The following is a 27799-nucleotide window of genomic DNA, read 5'->3' on the forward strand; positions in this document are numbered from 1 at the left end:
CCTCCATGCCCTGCCACGCGTGGGGCTCCTCCGTGTCCCCGGGTGTTCCTGCCTCATTTCTCCGAGTGTCCTGTTCCCTCGGTCCTCCTTCTGTGGCCCCTCGGCCGCTGCTCGTGCGTGACCTGCCCCTCTTCTTGCAGGCTGGAGTTAAGCTGGGGGAGCAAACGAAGGTGCTGTCCTTGCTTCTTATCTCCCTCCCTCCTGGACTCTGAGCCCCGCGTGCCCTCTCCGTGCTCAGGACTTGCTCTTGCAGTGCTGTTTTGGGGAGGCGGGGGGAAGATCTCAGATTTCTATTAACTGAACTGGATTATAGCTGGTAGCTGTCATTTGGGGGGAGAGCAGGAGGAGCATCTGTCCCTGCTCCCGCTGCGCCCGCAGCAAAGACAGGACTCGCACCTGACCAGGTTTCCCCACTTGCAACTTTCCTGGAAAATTTTGTGTGACCTTTGGTCACTTATCTGGGATTTGGAGAGCTGGGCAGCGGGGCTGGAGTCTGACCGGGCTGTTGGCTTCTGCGGGGTGGCCGGTCACCTCTCATTCCCTCCCTGGGGCACATGCCACCCTCTCGGGGCTTGCAGAAAACTTGCTGCAAACTCCTCCAGCGCCCCGGGGAACCTGTGCTCCTCGCCCTGCGTCTGCAAACCCCGAGGGGCTCTGATAAGAAACCCCGGCCGGGCGCGGCATGTGCTTTGGAAAAAACATACTTACAAGATGGGTTGCGATAGCTCCAAAGGTTTATTTGTCTGCTACGATTTATCAGGTATGTGACGTGTGCGGCTTTCTGCACCCTGCCTACACCTGCTAGTGCAAGGAATGATTAAAGCAAGTCATCTCCCCGCTTCCTTAAACCTACCGGGGAGCTCAGGGGGCTTTTAGAATTTCTTGGCTGCTCCATGGCAGGAAGATGCTTTGTTTTGTCCCTCTGAGTCCTGGCCCTGGCAGGGGTGCCCCTTGCCGTGGGGAGGGCTCCGAGCTGGGGGTGCAGCTTTCGCCCCATCCCGGAGGCTCAGAGATGCTCACGCTTCCAACGGGAGCGACCACGCTAACCCCGGGGGCCGCTATTTAAATATTAAAGGACAGAAATTTTTCAGTTTGAAGCCTGGGGAGCCGCTGCCTGTCCGGCATCGCCTGGGCACAGCTCTCCTTGCTGCGGCAGCACCACGATGAGCAGCTGGAGGCGGTGGCAAAGCTGGGCTAACCTGGGGTGGCCGCAGAGCCAGAGCTCCTGCTGCTGCCCCGGGGAGCCCAGGATGGGGCCAGGGAGGTGGCAGGCGAGGGTCCGTGGCCAGGAAGCGACGTGTCCTCTGGGAAGAGCCAATGCACCTCAGCAGTGAGCAAAGCTGTCCTCGGTGGTGTCGCGGAGGTCCAGGCCCGCCACGGCCGGGGGATGGAGGCAGGTGAGGTTGTTGTAGGTGTAGACGGGGACATGGGCATCGTCCCCCTCGGCCACGGACTGCACGAAGCGTGGGACCACCACGGGGTGCTGCAGGGAGAAGTCCCGCAGGCCCTTCAGGGAGCAGTTGCAGTGCCAGTTGTTGCCCCCCAGCCAGAGCTGCTCCAGGGCGAAGGAGGCACACAGGAAACCCACCGAGAAGGTCTCCAGCGAGTTGTTCCTCAGGCTGAGGTACCGCAGGTTGGCCAGGGGAGAAATGACGGTGTTGTCCAGCATCTCCAGCTGGTTATGGGAGAGGTCGAGCCAGAAGAGTCTCTGGAGCGGGCTGAAGGTGTCCTGGGAGATCTCCAGGAGCTGGTTGGAGGAAAGGAAGAGGTACTCCAGGTTGCTCAGACCCACAAAGAGCCGGGGCGAGAGGTGGCTCAGCCTGTTGTGCTTCAGGTCGAGCTCCAGGAGCTCATGCAGCTCACTGAAGCTTTGGTCTTCGATGACAGAGATGGCGTTGTGCTGCAAGAAGAGCCGCCGCAGGCTGGAGAGGCTGGAGAAGGTGTTTGCCCGGATCCTGCCAAGGCAGCTGTGCTCCAGGTGGAGGCTGTGCAACTTGGTGACCCCCTTGAAGACGTAGTCAGGGAGGACCTTGATGCAGTTTGCAGACAAGTGCATCACGGCCGCGTTATACAGCCCCAGGAATGCCCCAACCCTGATGTCTTGTAGCTGGTTGTTGTTGAGGCTGAGGACCTCCAGCTGGCCCAGCCCATCGAAGGTCTTTTCTGCCAGGCTTCGGATCCTGTTGTGCCCCAGCTGCAGCTCCTCCAGGAACTGGAGGTCTTTGAAAGTCCTGGGCCTCAGGCTGACGATGGAGTTGGTGGACAAGCGTAGGACGTGCAGGCTCAGGAGGCCCAGAAACGTGTCCTCAAACAGCGAGACGAGCCGGTTGTGGGAGAGATCCAGCCACCGGAGGGACTTCATGCCCATGAAGGCGCGGGGCGCAATGGCGTTGATCTGGTTGTGGTTCAGGTACAGCTTCTGTAGCTTCTGCAGCTTGACGAAGATGTTGATCTTGATGCCCTTGAGTGCGTTGCCACTCAGATCCAGCTCCTTCAGCTCGGTCAGGCTGCAGAAGAGCTGGTGCTGGAGGTAGGGGAGCTTGTTCCCAGCCAGGATCAGCTCCCTCAAGTTGGGCAAGTCATGGAAGACCTTGTCAGGCAGGACCACAAGTGAGTTCCAGCCCAGGTTCAGATACCAGAGGTTGGAGAGCCCAGCAAACAGCCCTTCCTCCACCTTACTGAAGTAGTTGTTGTTGAGGCTGAGGGAGACGAGGTTTTGGGTGTGCAGGAAGGTGTGGGGCGCCAAGTGCTTGAGGCGGTTGCGTTCAAGATGGAGGTGGTAGAGGCTCCGCAGCCCGTGGAAGGCGTGCTGCTCCACGGCGGCCAGCTGGCTGCTCTGCAGGTCCAGAAAGTCCAGGGCCGAGAGGTTCCTGAAAGCGGCAGCCGGCAGCAGGGTGAAGTTATTGCCATCCAGCCACAGGGCTTTGGCGTTGGGGGGGATGTCCTCGGGCAGGCGCGTCAGGTTGCGGGCGCTGCAGAAGACGTTGAGCTCCTCGCTGTAGTCGTCCAAGCTGCAGGCGCAGGGGCTGGGGCAGTGGGGGGGGTCTGCGTCCCCCGGTTCCTTTGGGCTGTCCCCCCCGGGGGGCTGGGAGGCGGTGGCCAGCAGCAGGGTCAAGGGGAGCACGAGGGTGACCCCCGCTGCGGGACACGGAGGAAAGGGGACACTGTCAGTGCGGGGCCACGTCTGCCCCGTGGGACCCCCCGTGCTGCCAGGGGGTGGGTGGAGGGGTCAGTCCCGGCCCATTGCACGCACTGAGCAGCTGCAGGAGGTTTGGGAGGCTGGAACTGCCCTTGGGAGAGGGTGCGGGATCGCCCCCCGCTCCTGGCGCAGCTCAGACCCCCTCGGATGCACAGACCCCCGAGATTCGTCCCTCTGCATTCCCTTCCCCTGGGGCAAGGCCAGCAGCGATGCCCTCGTCCCCTCTCCTCCTTCCTCCCCAGCCACCCCCCATTAATTTGCTCTTCCTCGGAGCCGAGGGGTCTCGGGGCCGCGGCCCCTGCCCGTCCCTGCAGCCCCTGCCCAGGTTTGTGGGTGCCTGCGAGCACACCGGCTGCCACGGGGGCTCCCAAAAAGTCTCATGAGCAGTGGAGGGGGGAGAAAAGCTAAGGGTGACTTGAGCGTGAAGCCCCAGCAGAGAGTTTTAGCGTCTCCCCCTGCCAACCCCCTGCCCTGCCCGTCCTTCCCGGGCTAGGTGAGCGGGCAGGCTCCCCTGCCTTACCTTTGCCTGCACTCATGGTGGCGGGCAGGGCAGCGCTCGCTCTCCGGGGGCCGACTGCGCAGGGATGGATGGAGCAACCACCTTGACGCCCGGCCAGCCGCCCGCCCGGCCAGGCTTAACCCCACCGCTGCTGGGATGGGACGCAGGCTCAGCCCCTGGGACAGCGTGGCCGGGGCGAGCATCCCCCGGGGACGGGCTCCTTGCTTCTTCCCCCCCGCCCCTGCTCCCCAGGTTTGTAACTGCCTGTGCTGCAGCTCGGGGAGGGGGGAGAGGAGGAGATGCCCGGGAGAACAGGCTATGGCCGGGGGGGTGGTCCTGCCCGGAGATGGGGTTTGGGTGGGCAGCGAGCATAGAGGGATGGATGGAGCAGCCCCACGGCCGTGCCCGGGGGTCCTGAGCGGCAGCACCGGCCCTTCCCTGGGTGCCCGCCCTGCTGGGGCTGCCCTGGGGTGAGCCCCGGCGTCAGGACCTGAGCAACGCGTGCTGGGGCTCGCAGCATCCGTACTGCGCTGGGGGCTGGGGGGGTCACTCGTGCCAGGAGAGGGGCTGAAACGGCCGAGGCTTTATGGTGATGCGAGTGGGAGAGGAGTTGGAAAATGGGAAAAAGTTCTTCCCAGTGTGGCAGTAAAAGCCTCAGGGCTGAACCCGCAGACCCCTCGTGGGGGTACGTCAGCCTCACGGGTGGGGATGGTGCTGGGAGCATCGCGCGCCGCTTGGCTCAGTGCTTTTGTGTGCGCCGCAGGGGAAGCAGAGAGCAAAGCCTGGGTCCCACCGGTGAGCTGACGGCTGCGAGGGTCCCCCTGCTCCTCCACCGGCCCCGTGGACGGTGTGGGATGATGGTGGGTGATGCTCCAGGGCTGGTGGATCGTACTTTCTGCCTGGCAGCTCATCAAAACCACCCCAGGGAGGCTGGTGACCCTGTTTTGTGTCCCAGGTCATTTCCCCACCGGTGTCCAACACAGCTTCTGCAGAATCTTTTACCAGTTTCCAGGAAACAAAAACAAAACAAAAATATATATATAAAAAGCCATTTGTGCTCAAGCGCGAGGAGCCCTATGGGCCAGCGGCTGCTGGATGGAAAAGCCATGGCTAACCTTTCCCGCTGTCCTGGTAGCCTCGTTCTTCCTTGAAGATGCCCCAAGACAGGGCTGGCACCGTTCGCATCCACGGCTCCAGGAATGGGCATCCCCCGCCAGTGCTGAAGTTCTTCCCAGTCCCAGTTTCCTCCCCCCTGTGTGCCGGTCCCCGAGGTGGAGATGGAGCAGGGACGCTCTCCCCCACCAGCCTCAGGCCATGGGTGTCCCGGTGGGAGCCTGGCATCTCCTCCCCAGGGCACGGCTCAGCTCTTCACCACTTAACTCGGGCGGTTTTGAGCAGCCTTCTCAGCGGCCGAAGCAGGACCGTGCCCACGGGAAGAGGCATCGGGGTGAGACAGCCAGGCTCCAGCCTTGCAACCCAACTTTCCCACAAGCACTGTTTTCTCCCTTTCTTTTTGGCCCTGAATGGTGCTCTCCTCCCCCTCTATTTTAATCCTCTCTTCTGGGAAATTATAGATCAGAAGGGAGAAATGAGAAATGGAGACACACGCACCCACTAATAGGCGCTAAGCACATATTGACACAAGGTGTAATCAATCTGGAAGCTAAAAAGAGCTGAACCAGCAGGGGCCAGCCAGCCAAAACCCACAAAACCTCTTTGGGAAGTTTAAACGAGCCCTACCTACGGCTGGGAGCGGGTTTCTCCCTGCCTCCAACCGCCCTCTCCTAGGGAAAACATCAAACCAGCTGCGAGGGGAAAATAAAGAGGGTAGATAAGCAAATCCCTCCCCAGTGTGGGGAAGAGCTAGACCCATCTCCATCTTTAAACCTCCTTGAGGTCCTCTCCTCCAGACACGTCCCACTGCCGCCTGCAGCAGGGGATGCTCAGACCCCACGGCACGGTTGGTCCCTCCAGTATCCCCGTGAGCCCATCCCTTTCACCAGGACCTGGTGCCTGCCCGGTGTACTGCAGCCCCGTAACCACCACGGGGACTTCATTTTGGGTCCCCACCACAGATGTCCTCCTCCCACCACGGCCCTGGCCAGAGCGGACCTCCCCAGCTGACCCCCCCCATCATTTCAGCTCCGGCAGCTAATCTCCCTGGCTGGGACCAAAGTCTGAGCTGTCCCACCTGGTTGCCATGGAGAAGGCTGTAATGGTATTAGGAAAAGCAGTGAAATCATAAAAAAAGGAAAAAAAAAAAAAAAGCTTTTAAACCTATTTCAGGAATCATTACCTTCCCCAGCAGTGCTCCCGTGCCTGCAGGTCCCTCCCCGGGGAGCTCCCCCCATCCCTTCCTGTGGCTAAATGCCACCAGCTGTCCCTGGCTCCCCGTTCTGTCCCCAGCCGCGGGGCCCGGCCGAACCACGGAGGGACTGGTGCCGGTGGCCCTGACCGATCTGCCGGAGCCGGGGAGGCTGGTGGGACCCTGGGAGCTCCCTGGTCCATCCCCCCACCCAGGGTGAGTGGCCCAGGGTGGCCTCTGGGTCCCAGCAGGGACAGCACCGACCTGGCTTGGGCCTTGGGATGTGACACGAGTGGTGGTGTCACAGCTGAGTTAGGAAGTATTTTTAGCAAATCTTGCCAAATATCCCCGTTTAAGGAGAGCATCCCGTGTTGCCAGGGCAACCGGTGCTGCTGCTCCTCATCCTGAACCAAGAACATCTGAGCCTGCTGCTGCTGCCCGAGAGAGCCGGGACAGGTGACACCGGCATTCCAGAGCTTGTGCCACTCTCTTGGGAACACCTGCGGGGACCAAGCTCCCTCCTGGAGAGACCCCCTCGGCAGAGATGGGCTTTGCCTGGTGCTCGCTCACCAGCCCTTGCACAGCTCCGCTCACACTGGGGCTGCGGGCTCGCCTAGCCAGCGAAAGGGTCCGAGCATCGCCTTACCGTCCCTCTCGCCCTCGACCAGCGTCCAGCCTCCAAACTGAAAACATCCAGCCCCTACCCCCAGGTAAAAGGTGCCAGCACCGAAAGGTGTTTCTGGCCTGAAATTTCTGCCCACATTTGTGGTCATCCTGCCCCCCCCCCCCCCCCCCATCTATTGCCCTATATAATTTTTTACTCGAAAAATTCTGCATTACTCAAGATGGGGACCTGGCAGTGGTGGCAAAAGATTTTGGCAGCTGCTGGCAAATGTCCCCATCGGCATCTACAGTGGCTCTTGAGGATGCTAATTACCACACCGGTGTTCCGCGTGGCCATGTAAAACTGTCATCCCCACCAGCCTAGCCGGGCTGGTTGGACCGGGGGAGGCGAGGACATGCCCTAGCCATGACTCAGGGATGCCAGGGCCGTCGCCGCAGTCACGGGTGGGAAATATCCCAGAGCCCGAGTTTTGGGGGGGAAAAAGGAGTCTCTGGGAGTGGGGGGGTCGGAGGCACAGGGGGATCAGGGAACTGCAGGAGACCCTGTCCCAGCAGTGGGCGATGGAGGGAGCAGCCTGGTCCTCAGGGCACCCGGCCGGTGGGATGGGGTGGGAGCGTGGCAGAGGGGCCGCTCGCCTCCTGCCTGAGGTTGCACAGCCACAACCCCCTACGCTGCCTGCTGCCAGGCTCTCCTCTCCCTGCCTGTGCCAGGCTCTCCCTGCCTGCCCCGTCCCAGCCCTCCTTCTCAGCCCTGCGGGGCAGCGCCTGGAGATGCTGGGGGGGCGGCAGATGGGACATGAGCCGGCAATGGGCACCTGCAGCCCAAGAAACCCATCACCTCCTGGGGCTGCATCACAAGCAGCGTGTTCAGCAGGCGGAGGGAGGTGATTGTGCCCCTCTACTCTCGTGGGACCCCCCTGGAGCACACGTCCAGCTCTGGGGACCCAGCACAGGGCAGACCTGGACCTGCCGGAGCGGGTCCAGAGGGGACCATGGAAATGGTCGGGGGCTGGAAGAACCTCTCCTGGGAGAGCTGGGGTTGTTCAGCCCGGAGAAGAGCTTCCTCCAGCCTTTCGACATGTAAGGGGGCTTCCAAGAACGACGGAGGGAGGCTTTTCGCCAGGATCTGTCGCGACAGGAGAAGGAGGGGCAGTTTCAAACTGGGAGCGGGTGGGTTTAGATCGGGTACCGGGAGGGACCGCGCGGCGGTGGGGGCGGTGAGCCGTGCGGGAAGGCTGCCCCGAGGAGCTGGGGGGGCCCCGAGGAGCTGGGGGGGCCGGGGCGGGAGCTGCCGGGCCCAGTGGGGGGGATGTCACGGCCTCCCGCCGCCAGGGGGCGCTGCCGCTCCGCCGGCCTTACCCGGAAGCGGCCGCGCCCGTTGCCCTGGAAACGGGACGCTACGGTACTTGACTAGGCCCGGCCCGGGGGGGGGGGGGGGGAAGAGCCTTCGCCGCCTGCTGCTCCCCTCCCCCTGCGGCCGGGTTTCACCCCAGAGGCCTCACTCCGACGCCCGGTGCCGTCCCGGGAGGGGCTGCGCCCGCCGGGGGCTGCTCCCGTGACACCGGGCAGCCCTGGCAGCAGGCTGCTCCGCTGGCTGCCCGGGACGGGGGTTTGCTAGATCCAGGAGCGGATGCAAATTCATTTTGCTGGTGCTGGAAGCCAGATAGAGCCCGTTGCTGCGTTAAGGCTGTGCTGGGCCCTGCCGAAGCCTCCTGAGGAGGTGGTGGCTGTGCCCTCTGCTCCCCTCCGGGCTCGCCGTGAGGGCCAGGGCGCTGGCAGAGTGAGGTGTGCGTCCCCGCCAAAAGGCTGGCAGGTCTGGCTGGTGCTGGAGGAGAGGTGAAAATAAGCTGCGTGCTTGAAATCTTCACCCGGTTTCCTCTTGAGCTGCTGTGGATTCGGGGAGCGTTTTCACATCCTAGAGCTGTGTCCTGGCTGAGAGTTTCATCCCTTGGAGCTCGCTGGCCATCCAGCCACCACGTCAGCTGTGCTAAAAGTGTCCGTGACAAGAAGAGTGAACGAAAACCTCAGTACAGAATTGGCATTTCAGCTCTTAGTGGGGTTAACAAAACACGTGCTTCTTGTTTGGTTTCGCTCCGGAGCAGCAATGGAGATTTTGGGCTGCAACGACACCCTGAAACCTCACTCCTCTGCCTGATTCTGCTATTTGTGGTGTTGGCCAGGACAAAATTCGCTTCGTATTTCCAAACCACAGGAAAAGTGCTCACTGCTCTTCCTGGTGCTGGTACAGCACCTGCCACAAAGGTGGTTTTGCCTGGGTCTCCCAGGCACTACAGGAGCAAAAATAACACTGTATATGTATATATTAATTAGTCTTATATTGCCTTCTGCCAGGTGAAACGGACACCCCTACGGCTCGGGGAGCACCCAGCTTTGCCGGCGTGCTGGGGTGGGATATTTGCCCGTCTGACCTGGGTGCCTTGGGGCCCGGGGACGCCGGGGTTGTCTGGGGCAGTGGCGTGAGCCAGCCCTGGGCTGGGAGCGCCTGTCCTCGGGGGCCTGTGTGGGGCTGGGAGCCGGCATGTGCCTGGAGAGCGGAGCTGTGGCTCGGCTCCTTCATGTGCCGGAGCACCCGCTGGAGACTTCCAAGCCCCCACCGGTGCTGTGGGCGGTGTGTGAATTTGGCTTTCTGCTCGGCAGTGGGTGTGAAGAGACTGTGAATTCTCATCAGCGCTTCATTACCTTAATAATATTACTTCAGGTCTGTTAAGTTCTCTTGCAGAAAAATAAGACGTAATTGCATGTTTCGTTAGCTTCTCCTTCCCCCGAGCCCCAAAAGAGCTCAGCCCCTGGGTCTCGCTTCCATGGCCACTCGTAAAATCCACATCAAGGGGCTACGGGATCTTCTCCGAGAGCCTGGGCCAGGTGAGGAGCTGGGAAAGTCTGCTCAGCACCGAGCTTCTAGCAGGATGGCCCCTCTCCCATCCCCTTAGCTTTGACAGATACTAAGAAGTTGTTCAGCGCTACCATCTTTTTGAACATTATATTGTGAAAGCTTTTCTTCTGTAAGAGAGAACTTCTTACCTAAACTCACCTGCTCAACAGAAATAGCAGTGATAATATGCCTGAAATGAGGAGATTCAGAACTGGCGTTTGTTTTACCCCATGGCTGCTGTTCACCAAGGTCTTCCAGCGTTGTCCACCATGCCTTACGCTCTCCGTTACCCTCGTTCTTACATCAGAGGCTCTGTTCGAGTACTTTTAGCTTTGCACGCACTGGGGAGTTGTCCCGTTCAGGCCTGGATGGTCACCGGGTGGAGTCAGTGGCTGTATGTAGACCAGCACAATCCAGATGTGGCACTCTCTGGGCTAATCAGACTTTGTTTTGGTGCGTTTCGCTTTAAAACTTGTATTTTTCCACGTAGCATCTCTGATGCAATGGGATAAATTGGGGAAGGTCTTTCCTGTCACCACCTGTTGCTTGGTCAGAGGTCAAGACCCTGGTGCCTGTTGGATGGTTCATTGATACAGGGACTGGAGAGATCAAGAGAAAATTGCCTGGAATTAAGTTGATATTAGATGCTACTGGATGGTCTTGGAGCAGAATGTTGGATTAATGGATTAATTAATGGGTTAATCAGATCTTAAATTCTCTAAAGATCCCTGCAACAGAGGTGGAGGCCACCCCTACAGCCGGGTTTTGGGAACGGTCCATAATAGAGATGGAGTGGTACCTCCTAGCTAGCAATATTGCTTCACTGGGGCTGTCTGCTAAGCTTCTTGTTTCAGGAATGCAGAAACCTCCTGAGAAATGTAATTCCTTTTCCTGGGGTGGCTGCAATAATTGGCTCCACCTTAAAATCAAGGTGGATGCTGCACCCACTAGTAACCAAAGTTGTTAGCAACATTGCTTGTGCCCTTCCTCGGGGGGGGGGAAAGTTGCTGCCATAGAGATCCTTAGATCCTTCCTTTGCTCTTCAGCCACTGCCTGCCTGATATTGTGCAAAGATCCTGGACTCCAGGTGCATGGATTTTGCAGAGCACGAGAACGTAAGTACTCTGACAGAGCACGTGCAGCATCTTGCTAACGAATACATAAGTATGACAGACTGCAGCCCCTTCCCGGGTCGTGGAACCAGCGCTCTGCAGACAAAATCCTAATTGCAGGGGGGGAAACAGCAGCTGAAAATCCCATCTACAATCTGTTCAGGTTCTGCAAAACTGGATGAGCTGTGCTCTTCCACCGGCACTGTGGTGATAGAGGAGGGCTGTGTGGGCTGGCACCCGCTGTCGGGGCTGTGGTGTGTCTCTAGGTGCAGGATAGGAGCGAGAGGCTGTACCAGCTTGGAGACCTGCAGGAGAGGATGGAGAAGCTGGCTGGCTCCAAAACAGATTTGTCAGCCAAAGTGGTCTTCAGTGAAGAGGAAAAACTGAAGGTAAAACAAATACTTTGGGAGTTAGAGAAAACTGAGCCATGAAGCCGTATGAGGCTGGTAGATCTGGAATGGAAAATCTGGTGGGAAATGTTGGGGCCTCTTTCTAGGGGGGTGTGTGTTGTGCTCACATCCCCCGGTGTGACCTGTTGAAACAGTATATTGGCCTCAGAATCAGTCCATGGCCTTTAGAATGTCCTTTCTCTCTCCTAGATTTCCAAAGACCTTGTCGATCTGCAGATCAAGACAAACAAAATGAAGGAGCAGTATGAGACGGAGAACTTTGAACTGAAAAATATGGTATCCAAAAGTTTGAAGTAGAGTTGATTCAGCTCTGCCAATACCTTTATCCAGAACCGCAGTTCGTTATGCATCCATCTTTGCTTTGCTTGGTGTATTCTCCTGGCTTTAACTAGAGCAATGAATCCCTCCTGACGCCCCAGATACCATAAAACTCGTGTGAAACTCATCTCTCTTTAAGTCATAGTGTGCCAGAACCAGTTTGGCCAAATAAATGCCCTGTGATTGCTGCTGGTCTCTGCCACAGTCTAATTCTGCTGCCTCCTCACTGCAGATCCTGGCCCTGGAGAATCGTGTGCTGGAGCTGGAGCTCTGCAGCGAGAAAGTCACTGGGGAGCGAGATGCCTTACGGGAACGCCTGCATGCTCTGGAGACCAGTCGGAAGGAGCTGGCGGATGAGTACATCATTTTGAAAAGCAATTACCTGGCCCTAGGCAAAGAACTGGAGCAGGAGGTGAGACAGGCTCCATCTCCCAGTTACCTGATCTACAGACAGCTTGGTTGGCTTTGGGTTACGTATCCACGTCACAGCTCGGGTCAGCTGTGAGACAGCGTAGCTTGGGCGCAGTTATTTTGCTTTTGGGGCCCAGGAATTTCCTGAAACGTGGCCACCTTCTAGCGGGGCTCGCAGAACCTGCTCTGCTCAGCAGGGACGGTGCTGAGCCCACGCTGACCCGTGTGCTGTGCTCTTCTGGGCACCCCGCTGTCAGAGTCTCTCTCTTTTCACGCCACCCCGGATCCCATCACTAGCAGTGACGAGGAGGTCACTGCGGGGCTGGTCCAAGTGCCCGTTGCGGGTCCCTCTTGACTGCCAGCACGCTTTGTTTCCCTTTTTTTTCTGCATGGCTTGCGCAGGCTGCACGTGAACTGAGTGTAGTCGCTCTCATTTCGTGTGGTGGCAGGAAGGGGCCTGGAAGTTTTTGAGGTCGACAAGTTTATAGAAACACTTGTATGTAAGCAAGTTTCTGATTGTCCCTTAAAATATAGCAAATTTCCTGGTGACTCTTAGCTTAGCGATTATTAGCTAAAGTCTTTTGGACCCAGATTTGTGTATTTCTTTGGCAAGAATAGCTATTTCAATAGACCTTCCTCTCTTCCCTCCCTCTCCTCCCTCCCACTTCTTCTTTTTGAATTGGTTCAGATGACTGACACCCTCCAGCCTCCCTCCCCCGGCAGATAGTTCAGCTGGTTCAGCCAAATGACCTGGTTTACCGTGCTGGCCCTGTGCAGAGCTGTGAAGGGAAAATGTGGGGCTGGGACCCGGCATGCTGGTTTAGGCAGCGTCCGGTCTCTCTTTCCTGTGACCATCCATCTGCAGAGCTCCAGTAGAGGAGGATACGAGGTCGTGATCATCCTGTTGCAAATAAGTGAGTTAGTAACTCTGGTGAAGCTATCATTTACCTGCCGTAAGCTGAAAAACGGAAATTTCTTTACACGGAGGCAAGCTCAGCTGCTTGCAGGGGTGTGAAGCCACCCCATCATCCTGCCGGAGCATGAGGCAGAGCGCGTGCAGCTGACTGTCAGCAAGGCAGCACGCTGCTGAGACACGCTACCGCCAGGCAGCGGAGGAATAGCTCGGTGTTCAGCAATCTTTGTTGCTTCTTGTCCCCAAGGGGGTGCAATATGTTTGTCAAAAATCGGATTTTCAGGTGGTTGACATCTCTGAAATGATGGGTTTAACAGGTTGGTGGTAATAACACCCTGTTTTCGCATGGATCCTGAAATCTTTCAGGGAGTGAAAGCACGTGGATTCAGTTACGTGCCTGGATAGCATCCTGAAGAAGTGGAGCAGGGTCCAGAAGCCAAAGGCGAACTCCTTGGGTGTAATTCACAGGCTGAGGATTTTACCCCTGTTTTTTGGCTCTGACTACCGAATATCCTTGCCTGAAGCAAAAGAGGCTCCAACTTGGCAGGTTGGGACTTGTCACGGCATGGGCCTCTTGCTCATTATTTTCCCAGTGTGGCCTTTCCCAAAGGAAATGGGAAAAGCAGCCTGTGGTTCTGCCCCCTCCCCTTCCCCGGCGCTCTTCTGGGGAGACAATGAACCTTTTACACATTCCCAATTACAAGTGCTACTTGTGACCTTGCCAATATGTTGTCATGGCTGCTTGGCGCAGAAGCAGCTCGGCAAGCTCATTCACGGTCCCTTGTACGGGAACAGTTAGAGCCTCTGAATTGTCACGGCCCCCATTGTACGGCTCGATTCACACATCGCCCCGTGTCTGTCCCAGGCGAAGGAGCGCGGCGGAGCTGGCCTTGCCTGTCCCTGAGGAAGTGCCTTCCAGAAGATGCCAGTCACTTTGTGCCTGTTTTCTAACTCGCTGTAAATTCTTCCTTTTCAAGTCTCTGACCTTTCCTCGACTCTTCGTTTCCTCCTCCTCTTTTGTTCGGCAGGCTTAACGCCGTCTGCATTGGCGGTACAAAGTGAGGCAGTCAGAGGGAACCCAAATGCCTGCGAACCGGTTCCACGCCGGGGTTTTCCCTGGAGCCGGGCCAGGCTTGGGAGCTCAGGGGAGGCAGCGAAGCCCATCGCAAACCTGGGCCCGGCTCTTTCTTTTGCTAAGCTGGTACTGTGTGACCCCCTCTGATCAAATTGTCAGGGCTGACAGCTGCAGATGGATCGTTTTCGGTTGGAGAACAAGCAGCCTGTCTCTGCGTAGCTGTCAGTTTTCACAGCTGTATATCTCACCTCTTTGTCAGCCTCTTTTCTCCTCTCCTCTCTCCCTCAGCCCACCCTGTGCTATCTTTTGATAAGCTATTCTCTCCACGGATGACTCAGATGACCTCTGCCTCCCATCCTCCCGATTCACTGCCATGGTAACAATTACTCAAGCTTGTCCCCAGTCATAAACCCCATCAAAGCTTTGTTATCTACATAGAAACCCTCCCGTGAGACATGAATTCCCCCAGTGTTCCTTCCAGATCACCTGTAACAGAGCCTTTCTCATTCAGATCCTCTTTATCTTTTGGAAATGTGTCACTTCGGCACCGCTTTGAATCTCGCTGCCTACACGGTGCTGTGGGCTGGCTGCTGCTGGAGGGATGCATTCAAACAAAACTGGAATTTGCTGGGTGGCGTCAGCCTAGATGGATGGAGATTTGGCCCTTCTCTTACATTATGGAGTCCAGCACTGTTCAAAGCCATCGGACGGGGAAAGACGTGCCTGAAGTGTTGGGAAGCTGTGCGGAGGGTACGGGGTTGGAGCGAGGAGGGAGGCTGGAGGTCAGGACGGAGAGGAGGTGACGGAGCTGCGCCCAGGGCTGGGCCGGCACCGGGAGCTGTGTCTGAATGTGAGAGCGAGATGGGCAGAGGGAGTAAGGTTACACGTGAATAATCCTGACGCCTGGCGATGACACTTACCCTGCATTTCCATGAGAATTAGAAAATCACTGATTTCTTTTTAGTTCTCTCTCATATGTCCAAAGAAAACTTACTTTTAGGAGGGGACATGAGTGCCTGCCTTGTGTACACACCAAGAGCAGCGGGTATGTGCTGAACAGACAGCGTGTGGAGCCGGAGAGGCAGGATTTCAGAAGCTCTTTCCTTCTTGTTTGACCTGGCAGGTCATGAAGAATGAAGAGCTCAGCCTAGAGCTGCTCAACCTGGCCAATGCCAGGAGCACCCTTCCCCGCACAGAGAGCAACCGCGTCCCCGCCATGGCCGATGAAGCCTCTGCCGAGCTGGAAAGAGTGCGAGCAACGGTGCGCCGTCTCTCGGCTCGGAAGGTGAAGGTAAGGACCTCTGTGCCCTGTCACTAGCTCTTTGGAGAACAGGGATCTAACAGGCACCTTCTTCTGTCTTTTACTAAAACCAGCCAGAAGATGTAGTTGCATCTGAACACGAGCGGCAAAAGCTGGAGAGAAACGTGAGTGTGTGGGGCTCTGCTGCTGGATCCTTGGGGAAGCAGAGGGGAAATTTATTCAGAGTGTGGCTGGCACCTCCTGGTGCTAACTTGAATTTTGCGGATGAGCTGACGCCTTGATTTCTTTTAAAAATTTTTTAAGCTGCGCAGTTGAAAAATGAGACTAAAATAACTCCAGATCTCGTGCAGGCAAAAGCTGAGAGAGGGCAGCCGTGGTTCCCTCCGTCAGTGCCCCCGGGTGAACAGAGGCAGTAGTTTAGAAGGCAACAAGTGCAGAGGACACTTGCTTATTTTCTCCTTGCCGATACTTGAGAAAGATGGGGGTGATAAAGCACCCGAAACTGAGAGCAGAGAGATGCTCCCTGCCTCCTTCCCATCTGCAGCCCAGGCGATACCAGCTTGGGCTCCGCCACCGGCTCCTGCTGGGAATCTGACTCTCAGAGCAAGACTCTCCCTTGGGGGAACAACACATGTGCGCCTCCGCGTGCCCTGTCTCCAGAGCACGCACTGCTTCTGGTGTGCTACAGTCACTCCCAGTTAAACCTGTCCTTTCCCCAGTATGCCACTGGTCAGTTCGACTGGTGGTCAGCAGGAGGCTCTCCTCACTTCTTCCCCGTTCACGAATCCCTCTTAGCTCAGTCCTCTGTCTCATCTTCCTCTTCGTTTGTCCCTCAGTTGCTTGGAAACCAGGATCACATAAAAGTGGAGCTTGAAAAACTGAAGAAAACCTATGATTCGCAGCAGCAGAAGCTGGAAGAGAGAGTGTGAGTGTTCGAGGGCATGTCCTTCTGTTCAGCTGGGCATTTATGGAGCTCGTTGCAGCTGAATTTGCTCCTTGGGATCAGGAGGGGAGGCAGCCTGCCTTCGGTGGGGTACAGGGTGGAAAATGACGGCTCACCCTTGGAGCAAGTGAGGCCTGGAAGCCAAAACTGATGTTTTCAAGGCTCTTAAGAGGGTCAGACATCTGCTTAAAAGTCAGTGGTGTTTAGGTACCCGACTGGCCTGTGCACCTCTGAAAATCCACCTTCTGTGACACACACGGCAAATGTGTGACAGCCCAGAGATGGACCCAGCCCTAGCCCTCACCCCCACAGGCTGGGCTGGGGTCGGTGTCCCGGCAAAGGGGTGCTGGAGACCTAGACCCTCTGCCTAGGGAGTTCCTTCACCTTTGGCTGGGAGATGGGGGGCTGGCAGCTGCTGCTGAGAGATTTCTGTCATCCCATAGCGATTTCCTTCTCAAAGCTGGCTGTATTGGACCTACAGAGAAGTTTGGGGGCTTAAAATAAACGCACCTTCTTCCTGTGTGCCCAGGATCGCAATGGGGAAGGAGCTGCAGGAGGCGAGGGGAGCGATTGGGGACACCCAGCACAAGCTGGCACAGCAGTCAGCGGTAAGGCCAGGCTCCCTTTCAGCCCCCGGCACCCAGGACTGCCCCCGCTCATCCGCTCCTCCTGGGTGCCATGTGCTTCTCCTGGAGCTAGCAGGGGGTGGATGTCTTGTACTAAGGTGCTCCGACACATTTTCCTCTCCAGGGAGTTTGTCATATCAAGGTACTTCTCCCTGCGCTGTTTCCTTCTCCAGGGGCGCGATGTACGTGGTGGAAGGTGCTGCTTGCCACAGGTGGTGGGAGGAATTTTAGTCACTGATATTTAGAAAGGGCTGGGGAGGGATTGCAAATGACAGGAGGTAGCAGGGGAATAGAGACTATAAACATTTTCAGTGGGCTCCTGTGAAAACCCAGGACCTTCCCAGCTCTAGTGAAGCCGAATACCTGGAAATGAAGTCCCGCATCTCTTATGGAGCTTCTTGGTGCCCCTTGCTTGGCCTGAGGACGAGGGCAGCAGCGAGTGTGTTTGCTGTGCCTAGGTGCTGCTCACCTCCCAGAGCCAGCTCCAAGAGGTGGAGGCAGAGAACTCCCAGCTGCAGCTCCGACTGAAGAAGCTGAACGAGGAATATCGCTCCCGGCTCGCTCAGTACATCAAGGATGTGGCGGTGGGTACCCCCAGCCCTCTCCTGGCCTGGGGAGGTGTCTCCGTGCTGGCTGCCGACTTCTTGTAGACTGCTGCTGTTTCCCCTCCTTGCTGGGCTGCCGAGCAGGCGGTGGGGCTTGGGGAGCCATGCTTGCAGCTGGAAGGGGGCTCTGTGCCCTCGGCTTGGCCTGGCAGAGGAGATGCCAGCCCCCTCCTCGCCCAGATTTCCCGTATGGCCACACTAAAGGGTCCATGAGTTTCCGCTGGGACTTTCTTTCTTGGTCAGATTACTTGGATTGAAAGATCTTCTTATTTACAATGGCTGCCTTCCAGTTGGCTTCTAATCTCCATTGCCCTGACAACTTCCCTCGGCAGGCCGGGCGATGCCACTTCTGGCTTTGTCGCTGCCTCCATGGTGACTCTGCTGCTGTCCCGGCAGGGAGCTCTGCCAGCCTCCGTGGTCAGCTACAGAGCCGTGTAACGCCGGTGCCTGGGACCTGCTCTGGGAACAAGCGCCTCTGACGTAGAGTAGGGCTCACAGAGCGTGGTGAGGACTCGGCACAAGGCGGGCGTTTCGGGCAGGTTCAGGCACAAATACCTGATTATATTGAGCAGTGAGACTGGGAAGAAAGCTCTTTCTACCCCCTCAGATAGCAGCAAGCAGGTTTTGGCAAGAGCTTCTGTGCTGGGAGAAAGCTGGTACTGAAGAACACAGTGTGGTGATGGATCAGGAGACTAAGCAAAGCAATTTTTACTATTAGGAATAGTTTAATTTCTAACAGAGCAATGTTGAAGCATCTCCTAACTAGCTAAGAGAGTGGGGCACGGTGGAAAGAATATGAGACTAGAGATGGTGACTCCTGACACCAACTCGTGTTTCCCTAGGCAGGTCACTGATACGGTACAGATGCCTCCTCTGTCTTGAAGGGGCATGAAGGAAGTTAATTAGTCTTTCCTGCTCTTAAGAAATGGAAGATATTCCATATTCTCTGTGCTGTTAGCACAAATACGCCTGGACCTTCGCTGTGGGACATGGGTTACGTGCCTTAGGGAACGACTTGATCACCTCGATTTCTTTCTCTGTGTGTTTAAAGGACTACATGGACAGCAAATCCAGCAACGTAACGGGGCCTAGCAAAGCCCCAGCTGATCATGCTCACATGAAACGCTTTGTGGACAGCATGCTGAAGGAGATCAGGGCTTCCTACAAGTCTCGGGAAGAGCAGCTAGCTGGAGCGGCACGTGGCTACAAGAAGCGCATGAAGAACTTGGTCAAGAAGCATGAGAACCTGCTGATTGCTTACGGGTAGGGTTAAGCCAGGGTCTGGGCTACCTCTGTTTCTTCAGCTTATTGCTAAGGACCGAGTAGAAGTACCCCATAGCACCCAGTCCCCTGGCTGAGCGGGAGGGAAACGGGGCTCCCGGGTGGAGCGGAGGATCTGGAGTGCATGTTTATCTCCCTGTTCTTCACAAGCCAGGAGCAAGGAGTCTCCAGCTACACATCAGAGTGCTCTGGACACCCTGCTTTGCGCATATGTTTCTCCTGTGTAAAATTTAGGGTGACAGATTGATTCCACGTTGGATGGTGTGGCAATGCAGAGGTACCACAAATAACTCCTTTCTCCCAGCTCGTCCCTGCAGTGCTCTCAGCTCTGCTCCACAGCTCTCTCAGCAGCTTGGGCTGTGGGAAGCAGCAGAAATTCTTGTGGCATAAAAGCCACAAATAGCTCTAGGACAAGTTCCCCTCAGAAACACTCCCAGGAATATCATGCATACTGCTGGGCTCTCCCACTTATCCTTTGCAGGTGGACTGGCTCTTGGTGGCCAGAAGCCAGCAGGTCCCAAGCGAATGGTGCCTCCAGCAGCAGCAGAAATGCTCGGTGGTGTTACCTAACCAAAGCTACCAGGGACAAAACCCCTCTGGCATGTTACAGGCTCCAGCGAGAACAGATCCGGTCCTTGGGCAGCAGCACTACGGATTGTGGCCCTGCTGAGCTCCACTTTTCCATCACAGACCCAGAGCTGCTGACAAACACAACCCGGGAGCTAAACCGTCTGCGGGAGGAGAAAGCAAAACTGGAGATGCAGTTACATGAATTGCAGAAGGTGGTGGCTGGGCTGCTGGCTTTCTGGGGGGGTGAAACGGGGGCGGTGGGGAGAGTCTCGCAGGCAATAGATCCAGCCCCTTCCTTAGGCATTCCCTGAGGGTTTGTTGTATCTCCGTGGCATGGGAGATTTTGAGAAGAGATGGGATGTCCAAGCAGACCTCTCATTGCTTCAACCCTGCTGCGTAGGGGTGAGTTACAGTTAGATCCAGGAGGCTGGGCAGCCCCATAGATTGGGGTCGCTGAGCTCTGGGAGGGCTGAGGAGTAGCAGATGCTATGGGAGAGCTGCCAGGCCAGCAGACTCGCTCCCTGCTGAAGAAGAAGCGAGTAAGGGAGGATAGGCTGGGGCTTTCTGTTCTTGAATGCCTTCACCTAGCATGAATAGCTAACTGAGCAGGAGTCCGCACTCAGAAACACGCCAGTCAGCTCCTGTCCTCCCACTGGATCTGCCTGGGCAGAGAGGTGTCTCTTGATTTGCGCGAGATGCATTTATTTAAAAATTCAGAGGATGGGAGACCTAAACCTTCAGATTGTCCTGCGCATCATTTCCTTGCCAGGGCACTGGTGGCTGCTAGAGCGCTAGGATATGCTGTGCCACTGTGGTGAGATCGCAATGGTTTGATGCTTACGGGAATACTGTTCTTCCTTTGCCTTCAGAAAAGACGTAAAGAAACCTCTGGCTTTCTGCTGTCCCCTGAGCAGTAAGTGCTGTTTGTTTCTCGGGATATTTGTAATTATGAATTCTCCCTCCCGTGTGGATTGAGGAGTCTTTTTCTGCTTTACTTGGAGCCGGCAATAAATAGGGAGAAAGTGAGCTGATAGGGACTCATTCGAGAAGAAAAGCCAGCTGTCGTCTCAGTGCAGCGCTTCCTGCGGTGAAATGAGTTGGTCATTTGGGCCTTGATCCAAGAAAGCTCTTAAGCACATGTTTGATTTAATCATGTTTTTAGTCTCGCTGATCTCTTTAGAAGCTGAAGTTTAGCATACGCCCAAGTGCTTTGGTGGATCACAACCTGAGAAAGGCAAGTGAAACGCCACCAGTTTGAGATGGTCTTGTTTCTCCTCCCTCCCAGAAGCTGGGCTGGAACCCTTAGGTGACCCTGCCTTCCTGATGTGCCCTTTATTGGCTCATTTTTGATGGGTCTCTTCCCCCTGTTCCATTATTCTGTTGAAACTCTTATCAACTATAGCTGCGGAGAGGTGGTACAAAGCGTAGGAGAAATCTGAGCTGGGATTTTTCAGCCGTTTAAAATGTGGTAGCCTAGAAAACACGTCAGGTATTTCATTAACTGGATGCCAGCACTGAGGAGTCGGCCAGTGCCTGAGCCGCTGGGCTCCGGAGGAGTCCTCGGAGAAAAGCTTGAGCCTTAACCAGGCTCTGCCATGCACTGAAAAGTACTAGTAGTCTTTGAATAGATGTATTAATTTTGGCAGATTCACCGCAGGAGCAAGACACAGAAAGACCAGAACCTGAATTTTAGTGATGCATCTTGTTGTTAAGGTGTTTTGGTTTGGTTTTTTTAGCTGCCACGAGACTCTGCGCACTTCGCTTGCTTGCCATGTGCTGATGGGTTTATCCATGCTGTTACCGTGTTCCTCGTGCTAGAGACACGAAGCCCGCTGTTACCGCAGCGCTTCAGCTCTACCTCCTGCTGCTTCTCCTCTTTATCAGTTGTGTGCCTTCACCGTTTATTGTTCTCTTCGCTTCTGCTCCCACGAAATCTCAGCCACCATTTCCCGTGTGCCTGGGCCGGGAGGCTGCAGCCACCAGAGGGAACTCTGGCAGTCCCAGCAGAGCCGCTCTTGAGCACAAAGCATTCCTCCCTTCATACAATCCAAGTTCCCCCAGCATCAGATGTGACCTGTTTTTTGCTTATTCAGACTGGGACAGAATGGGAAGAACTTTCCCACGGCTGGGCTGCACAGACAGCTCACCTATCGTGCTCGGCGACCAGAACAGGCTGGTTTATGCTCAGAAACATGAAAAGCGCCAGCGTTTGGCATTGATCGCTCTCTGTTTCCATCGAGTTCAGTCCTGCGGTGTCAGGTTAAGGACTCTTTCTGCATGGAGTCCTCTGATGTATGAGTGTTGATGTGAACTTGGAACAAACCCAGCCCTCGCAGCGGGGAATCCCAGGTTGGCAGAAGGGTTGTGACTCTCGTGCCTGGGCACAGGGACAGGGCATCGGGAGAGAAAAAGGTTCAGAGCATTGGGGTTTATGGTCTGATGGACATGAGTTATGTCCAGCCCCTGAACAGAGCTGTGTGACCTGCGGATGGGCTGGATTTGAACGACTGGGAATGATCGAAATCTGCTTCTCTCTCCTAGGCAGCTGGGTGAGGAGGGCTGGGCAGAGGTCAGGAAGCAGCTCCGGGAGTTCACACACACCACCCAGGTAAAGGTCTGGAACGGCCTGTCTGACAAAAAAAAAAAAGCTCATCCCTTACCCACATGTCAAAGATGTGCTGCCCTGGGGCCAATGCCTGCTCCAGCCTGGAGTGGGGAAGCTTTCCACGGAGCCTTGCTGTGGCTTTGGCCTCAGCCCGCCAGGTGACACTGCCAGGTCCCCGGCCAGAGGTGTATCGAGGCTGTGCTGTCGCTCCTACTGAAAGAAGTCCTTGCTGGAGCATACTGACCCTTCCCTTGTTTCAGCACTAGCATTTAGGCATCTGTATAACAAACTGGGACTGTATTCGACCTGGTTCAAGTCTAGCTTAAATCTGAATCAGCTTCCCAGTCTGGTTCCCCCCGAGCGCAAGGATATTTGCACCCTACTAGGGAATGGGGTGGCCCAGAGCTGGGAGGAGAGCTCTCTCCATCCGCAACGCTGCCCTGCAGCACCCATGAAACTGTGGTGATGCTTGCTGGGAGGGGGTTTGCTGTCCAGCAGCAGTGGCAGCAGTAGGAGCTGCTGGGGAGAGGGGTTGGCGCGGGGATCCCTGCCACGCTGACTGCCACACGCCGGGAAAGGGCTTTGCAAACGGAGCAGGGGTTCCGCTTTCTGCTGTAGACAAGGCTATAGACGTGTTATCAGTCGTGCCTTCCTCTGTCCACCCTTCTCTGGTCACGTAAAGCAAAACACCTACATTTTGTGTGTCTTTGTGGCTGAAAGGTGCCAGAGCTGAGTGACAGGGAAGAGGTTGGTCTCGCCTAGCAGAGAGGGACCGAGCAACTTCACTCCCATCTCACGGAGCTCCCTGTTTTCTCCATGTTTCCTTGCCCCTCCAGGAGGATTTGGAGCAGGAGAGAAGCCAGCTGCTGACTCGGGCGGTCATGGCAGAAGAGCAGGTGTCGGAGCTGCAGGAATACATAGATAAGCATCTTGCAAGGTGAGATGGTAGCATCCCCCTTCACATGTTCTCTGCTCTGTGCTCCAAGTTTATCTCCCAGGCTAATTGTCGGTGACATCGCCATGCCCGCCACGCTGTCGGCACCTGACCTCGCCGCTGCCTTCCCACAGCGCTGCTGGTATGGCTGATGTCCCGCAGCACGTCCAGCTGTGCGGGCAGCTGCCACTGTCCCTTGTTCCACAGAGGCAGGGGGGATGGCGTCTGGCCTGCCCTGCCGCACGTCTCCTTCCCTGTGTGCTCACCCATCCTTTGGAGGGAGCTAAGAGAGGGGTTGCCTAAAATCTAAAGCCTTCCAGCAGCCCCTCATCTATGGTCCTCTCTCCTTGGCTCATGGCACCCCGAAGGAGAGGGAACAGCTGCTCGGGCAAGGAAGGGTGAGAACAAGCAGGGCGCATCTGTCAGAGCAATGGTCCAACTCCGTGCCTGCCGTAACACCCCAGCCAGCTCGGCTGTGAACTTGGGTCAGACTCGCAGGCTTGTTGCTGGTACCGTTACCTGGCAGAGCCGACAAACACCTCTTCCTCGGGGAAAAAGGCTGCGGTTTTCTATCTGCTGGGGCTCAGATCCTGGCCCAGTGCCTGGGCTGGCTGGGGTGAATTAACTGGCACCACACGTCCTTAGCACGCAGCAAACACAAGAACACAGCGTACATTTAAATGGATCGCTCAGGATCGTGACTACACAGGCAATAATGGTGCTGCTTCCCCGTTGCAGGTACAAGCAGGAGATCCTCCAGCTGAAGAAGCTCACCGGCAGCGAGGTGCCACACGCGCTCAGTGCCGGGGCGGCCGACACTCACTCACTGCCCAGCGCCAGAAGGACTGTCAGCCACCAACCGTAGCTCTTCCCCCACGGCTCTGAGAAGCGGCACGATCACAGGAAAGAGCAGGATTTAAAAGGAAGGAGCTTTCTGTTGTGTGGGCTGGCCAGGGCAAGTATCCTTCCCCGGCTGAGAGCCGGGAGGCACAGCGAGGGAAACCACGTGGGTGTTCTCTGTCTCAAATTAACAGTACTAAAATGGGATGAGACAACTGCATCTCGTCTATCCTCTGACCCCTCAGCTGTAGGGAGAGCTCTGCTGTTCCCCGAGCACGTCGCACCTCGGGACACAGGGTCAGGTTCCCAGGCAGCTTTTTACTGTGGGGCTGCAGGGACAGGTTCCCATTCCTGCCTCCTAGGACGCTGCCGTAACCTGGGTCAGACCCAGGCTGGAGTCCAAGGACTCACTCTGCTCCTGCCTTTGCTCCCTTCTCAGCTTCTAAGAGATAAGGCCAGGGCTGGTTCAAGCTAAACTTTGGTCTAAGAGGTTAGACAAGGCGGGTAAGCTGCTCTGTTATGGTGGGAAAACCTTTTTTTCCTCTCTTTTTTAGTGGAAAAGGGAATGTTATATAAGGTGAGCAGGGCCAAACTGATCCTTCAGCGGGAGATGAGCTGGACAAACTCCCTCCTGAGCCGCCTTCAAAGGGACGGCGGAGCAAAGCCCGAGGCTGGGAGCGGCAGCTGCTCTGGCTCCAGGAGCACCCTGTGGCTCAAAGGCAAAGCAAAAGGCTCAAAGGAAAAACAGTCCAAATGTTTATTTTGAAAAATTAACTAGAAATAAAGTAACAAATGTACAGAAAGAGGCACTGGAGATTTAGCCCTTAAATTCTCTGATAATTCCAGGATTTCTAGGTCTGATTTTTATTTTTTTTCTCCCCCCTCCCTTGCTTCCCCCAAGCTGCCCACTCTTTGGAGGGACCACCACCCTGCATCTCCCTGAGAAAAAGCCTGGCCAAGCATCCCTCTCACTGTTGTCCTGAGCTGAGCCCAAGGGCTGGAGAAGCTCCAACCCCTACTGCTGCTAACCCTTAATGCCAAGCTTAATGAGGCCGTCGTTAGACCGGGCCTCTCTCTGCGCTGCTCTGCGCCACTCGTCGCACCTCCTTCATATCATAGGCCCAGACTTGCTCCAGCCCCTGCCCAAGGGTGCTGCTGGGGGTCCAGGAGGGGAAGGGGAAGCGTCCGGCCACCACCCGGGCTTCGTCGGGGAGTTCTGCAAGGAGCTTGGTGGCTAGGGGAGGTTTCTGGGGAGAGAGAGACAGCCAGGGCCAGGCGGCCTTAGGAGACAGGCAAGTGGTGGCAGTGCCACCACGGAGCACAGGGCAGCTTCTCGGCAGGGCTGGTGGGTCCCAACCGGACAGCATCAACCAAAGACCCTTCCAAAACGCAGGGCTGGTACTAGACCTGTGTATGGTTGGGACTAGGACCAAGTAACAAGTGATACAACGAGAGGAAATGGCCTCAAGTTGTGCCAAGGGTGGTTTAGATTGGGTATTAGGAAAGATTCCCTCCCCGAAAAGGTTGTCAAGCATTGGAACAGGCTGCCCGGGGAAGCGGTGGAGTCCCCATCCCTGGAGGGATTTAACAGACGTGTAGATGTGGTGCTCAGGGACGTGGTTTAGTGGTGGGCTCGGCAGCACCAGGTTAACAGTTGGACTCGATCTTAAGAGTCTTTTCCAACCTAAACGATTCTATGGGTCTATAAATTCGAGTGCTGCTGAGCACCAAGCCGCTCACTCGCAGCGATGCCCACTTGGCCTTATTTTTTTAAACGAGTCTTTGCCACCGTCCCCGATTTTCTCTCTTTTCTAGGAAAACCCTCCCTCAAGCTCGCTCAGAACAAGTCGGGGTGCAAGGGACCGACTTACCACGCTGGGGGCCAGGAACACGATCACATTGTAGCAATCGGAAAGATTCACCTTAAAAGAGAAGGAAAAGGGGAATGAAAGAAGCAACAGGCGGAGGGGGGGAACTGTTTGAGCGGCCAAACACTTTGCGTGCGATCTTCTGAACCTCAGAGGAAGCAAAGACGCCCCACGTTGTGTGGGACGGGGATGTGTTGGTGTGACCAGGAGCTGGGGGTGAAAGCAAAACGCCCGCCTCCAGCATCGTCCCAGAACCACGTTCCCTGCTGGGTTTTCTCCGCTCAGGCTGTGGGTACCTGATGCCAGCTTTAGCAGAGCATCCCTGAAGGCCACCATGTGTCAGCAGCACCCAAGACCTCTTCTCCAAGCTTGCCCTGAGAAGGAGCACTGCCGCCTGCGCAACCAGCAGCCCAGGCTGGCGTTCCGCTGCAAAGGAGGATGGCTCTTCCACCTCCTGGGAGCAACGTGGGTCGGGGAAGGAGCAAGCAGCCACCAGCAAAGCCTGCCTGGAGATCGCAGAATGGTTTGCGATGCAGATCGAGCCCTGCCCTAGCTACGGCCAGCGCTGAACACAGCCAGACCCTCGGGATGCTGTTACCTTCCACAGATCTTTCTTCAGGAAGGAAACCTTCCCGTGGTACCCAGCCTTCCAGGCCCGGTAGTTGGAGAGACACAGCAGCCAGGGGTTGAGCTCATAGCCAACGGCTGGTCTCAGACCTTGCTTATAAGCCTCTACCACCTGGAGAGAGAGAGAGTTGCAACTAAAATGAACCTCGGTGTTGAGTTTGGGGGACAATTTGGGGGGCAGGGGCTGTTGTCCAGCTCCACTCGCTCCCTCCTGCTGGCTCATGGGCAGGGTGACCTCAGTGCTCAGGCTTTTTCCTCCTCGAGTGGTCGTTCCCACCCTGCTCACTGTGTGTGATGGCTTCTAGGGCCACCTGGGATGGTCCAGGACCACAGCCAGAGGACCACTTAGGACCACCTAGGATGGTCCAGGACCACCAGGAGCAGGGCAGCAGCTAGGGTGGGGTGGGGGGGTCCCTCCCTGCCCTTCGCCCACCCGGGGCAGCCCCAAGCCCCCCCCAGCACCCCCCTGCCCGCCCTTACAAGCCGTCCATCTCCAGATCCCAGGTCCACCGTCTTCCCCGAACGTCCCCGCAGCAGCGCCAGGACGTTGGCCACTTGCTGGGGGCTGGAGGGCTGGTAGGGCACCTGGGGGAGAGGGGGGCGGTCAGTGCCGGGGGACGATGGGGGGGTCCCCGGGGGTGGGGGGGGGTGGGGGGGGCAGTGGCGGTACCTGGAGCCGCAGGGGGACCCGTCGGAAGCCGGGCATCAGCAGGACGGCCCAGGTAGCCCAGGCGGCCACCCCGCTGGCCACCGCCAGCTCCAGCAGCCCCCCCCCGCCCAGCCGAGCCCCCCCGCGCCGTGCCCACGCCGGCTCCTCCGGCTCCTCCGGCTCCATGGCTGCCGGAAGGGGTGGCCCCGCCGCCCGCCTTCCGCCGCTCCCCGCTCCCCGCCCCGCCGGGCGGCCGGTACCGGGGGGGGGCTGGGGCCGGTACCGGGGGGGCTGGGGCCGCTTCCCCATCCCCGGGGGGGCTTGGTGTGCAGGGCTGCGGGGAGCGGCACCGCCTGCCGCGGAGGGGCACGGTCGTGCGTGGTCCTGTGCAGCTGAGCGTGGTCCCGTGCACGACTGTGCGTGGTCCTGTGCAGTTGTGCACAGCTGTGCGTGGTCCTGTGCAATTGTGCACGACTGTGCGTGGTCCTGTGCACGGCTGTGTGTGGTCCTGTGCAGTTGTGCACAGCTGTGCGTGGTCCTGTGCACGGCTGACCGTGGCTGCGTGAACTTGTGCATGGTTGTGTGCAGCTGTGCAGGGCTGCGTGTGGCGGTGTGTGGTTGTGTGCAGTTGTGCAGGGCGGGGTGTGGTTGTGCACAGCTGTGCACAGTTGTGCACGGTCGTGTGCAGTTGTGCAGGGCTGCGTGTGGCTGCGCACGGCTGTGCGGGGGTTGTGGGCGACTGCGCTGGTGTGGGTGGCTGTGCACAGCTGTATGCGGCTGTGCACGGCTTTGTGCAGCTGTGCACGGTTGTGCACGGCTGTGTATGGTTGTGTGAAGTCGTGAATGATTGCGTGCAGTTGTGCATGGCCGTGCACGGTTGTGCATGACTTCAGGGCTGCGTGTGTGGTTGTACACGTCTGTGCATGGTTGTGCGCGGTTGTGCATAGCTGTGCCCAGTTGTGCACGATTGTGTGCAGTTGTGAACAGCTGTGCACACCTGTGCATGGTTGTGTGTGGCTTTGCACGGTTATATGCTGCTGTGCACAGTTGTGTGTGTGTTTGCGCGCAGTTGTGTGCAGTTGTACACAATTGTGCGTGGTTGTGCATAGCTATGCCCAGTTGTGCATGGTCGTGTGCAGTTGTGAACAGCTGTGCATGCCTGCGCATGGTTCCGTGTGGCTGTGCACGGCTGTGCGTGTTTGCATATGGTTTTGTGCAGCTGCGCACGGTT

The 27799-nt window shown here is 57.0% G+C and overlaps 3 protein-coding genes across 11 annotated transcripts; 1 reads left to right on the forward strand and 2 right to left on the reverse strand.

Annotated features, from left to right (window-relative positions):
- Positions 1-716: 716 nt before the first annotated feature.
- On the reverse strand, positions 717-5395 carry IGFALS (insulin like growth factor binding protein acid labile subunit). Of its 2 annotated transcripts, XM_054843527.1 has the most exons (3): positions 4814-5395; positions 3720-4693; positions 717-3138 (listed from the first exon to the last, which is right to left on the reverse strand). In XM_054843527.1, the coding sequence occupies exons 2-3, from the start codon at positions 3733-3735 to the stop codon at positions 1325-1327; spliced, it is 1830 nt and encodes a 609-aa protein (XP_054699502.1). In that variant the 5' UTR covers positions 3736-4693; positions 4814-5395; the 3' UTR covers positions 717-1324. The 2 variants fall into 2 exon arrangements, with proteins under 2 accessions (XP_054699502.1, XP_054699503.1); XM_054843528.1 differs by having other exon boundaries at positions 3720-5395.
- A 2753-nt stretch (positions 5396-8148) lies between these two features.
- On the forward strand, positions 8149-24233 carry CCDC78 (coiled-coil domain containing 78). 7 transcript variants are annotated; one of them, XR_008579447.1, is made up of 18 exons: positions 8149-9973; positions 10567-10635; positions 10899-11021; positions 11232-11318; positions 11593-11772; positions 14883-15050; positions 15134-15184; positions 15857-15945; positions 16493-16571; positions 17048-17173; positions 18246-18457; positions 19086-19257; positions 19915-19958; positions 21587-21653; positions 22487-22546; positions 22637-22726; positions 22953-23069; positions 23323-23342. XR_008579447.1 is itself a non-coding variant. In XM_054843531.1 (16 exons), exons 2-16 carry the CDS (start codon positions 10612-10614, stop codon positions 22885-22887), a joined length of 1692 nt encoding a protein of 563 aa, XP_054699506.1. In that variant the 5' UTR covers positions 8149-9973; positions 10567-10611; the 3' UTR covers positions 22888-22935. The 7 variants fall into 7 exon arrangements, 3 of the variants coding, with proteins under 3 accessions (XP_054699506.1, XP_054699510.1, XP_054699507.1); XR_008579445.1 differs by lacking the exons at positions 22637-22726; positions 22953-23069 and adding an exon at positions 23979-24233 and having other exon boundaries at positions 22487-22587; positions 23323-23539; XR_008579446.1 differs by lacking the exon at positions 22637-22726 and having other exon boundaries at positions 22487-22587; positions 23323-23456.
- ANTKMT (adenine nucleotide translocase lysine methyltransferase) lies at positions 24168-26754 on the reverse strand. 2 transcript variants are annotated; one of them, XM_054843574.1, is made up of 5 exons: positions 26590-26754; positions 26400-26504; positions 25891-26031; positions 25296-25346; positions 24168-24671 (listed from the first exon to the last, which is right to left on the reverse strand). In XM_054843574.1, the coding sequence occupies exons 1-5, from the start codon at positions 26752-26754 to the stop codon at positions 24483-24485; spliced, it is 651 nt and encodes a 216-aa protein (XP_054699549.1). In that variant the 3' UTR covers positions 24168-24482. The 2 variants fall into 2 exon arrangements, with proteins under 2 accessions (XP_054699549.1, XP_054699551.1); XM_054843576.1 differs by lacking the exon at positions 25891-26031.
- Between the last annotated feature and the right edge of the window lie 1045 nt (positions 26755-27799).

The sequence above is a fragment of the Grus americana genome, chromosome 15, assembly GCF_028858705.1.
Source record: "Grus americana isolate bGruAme1 chromosome 15, bGruAme1.mat, whole genome shotgun sequence".
Taxonomy (NCBI): Eukaryota; Metazoa; Chordata; class Aves; order Gruiformes; family Gruidae; genus Grus; species Grus americana.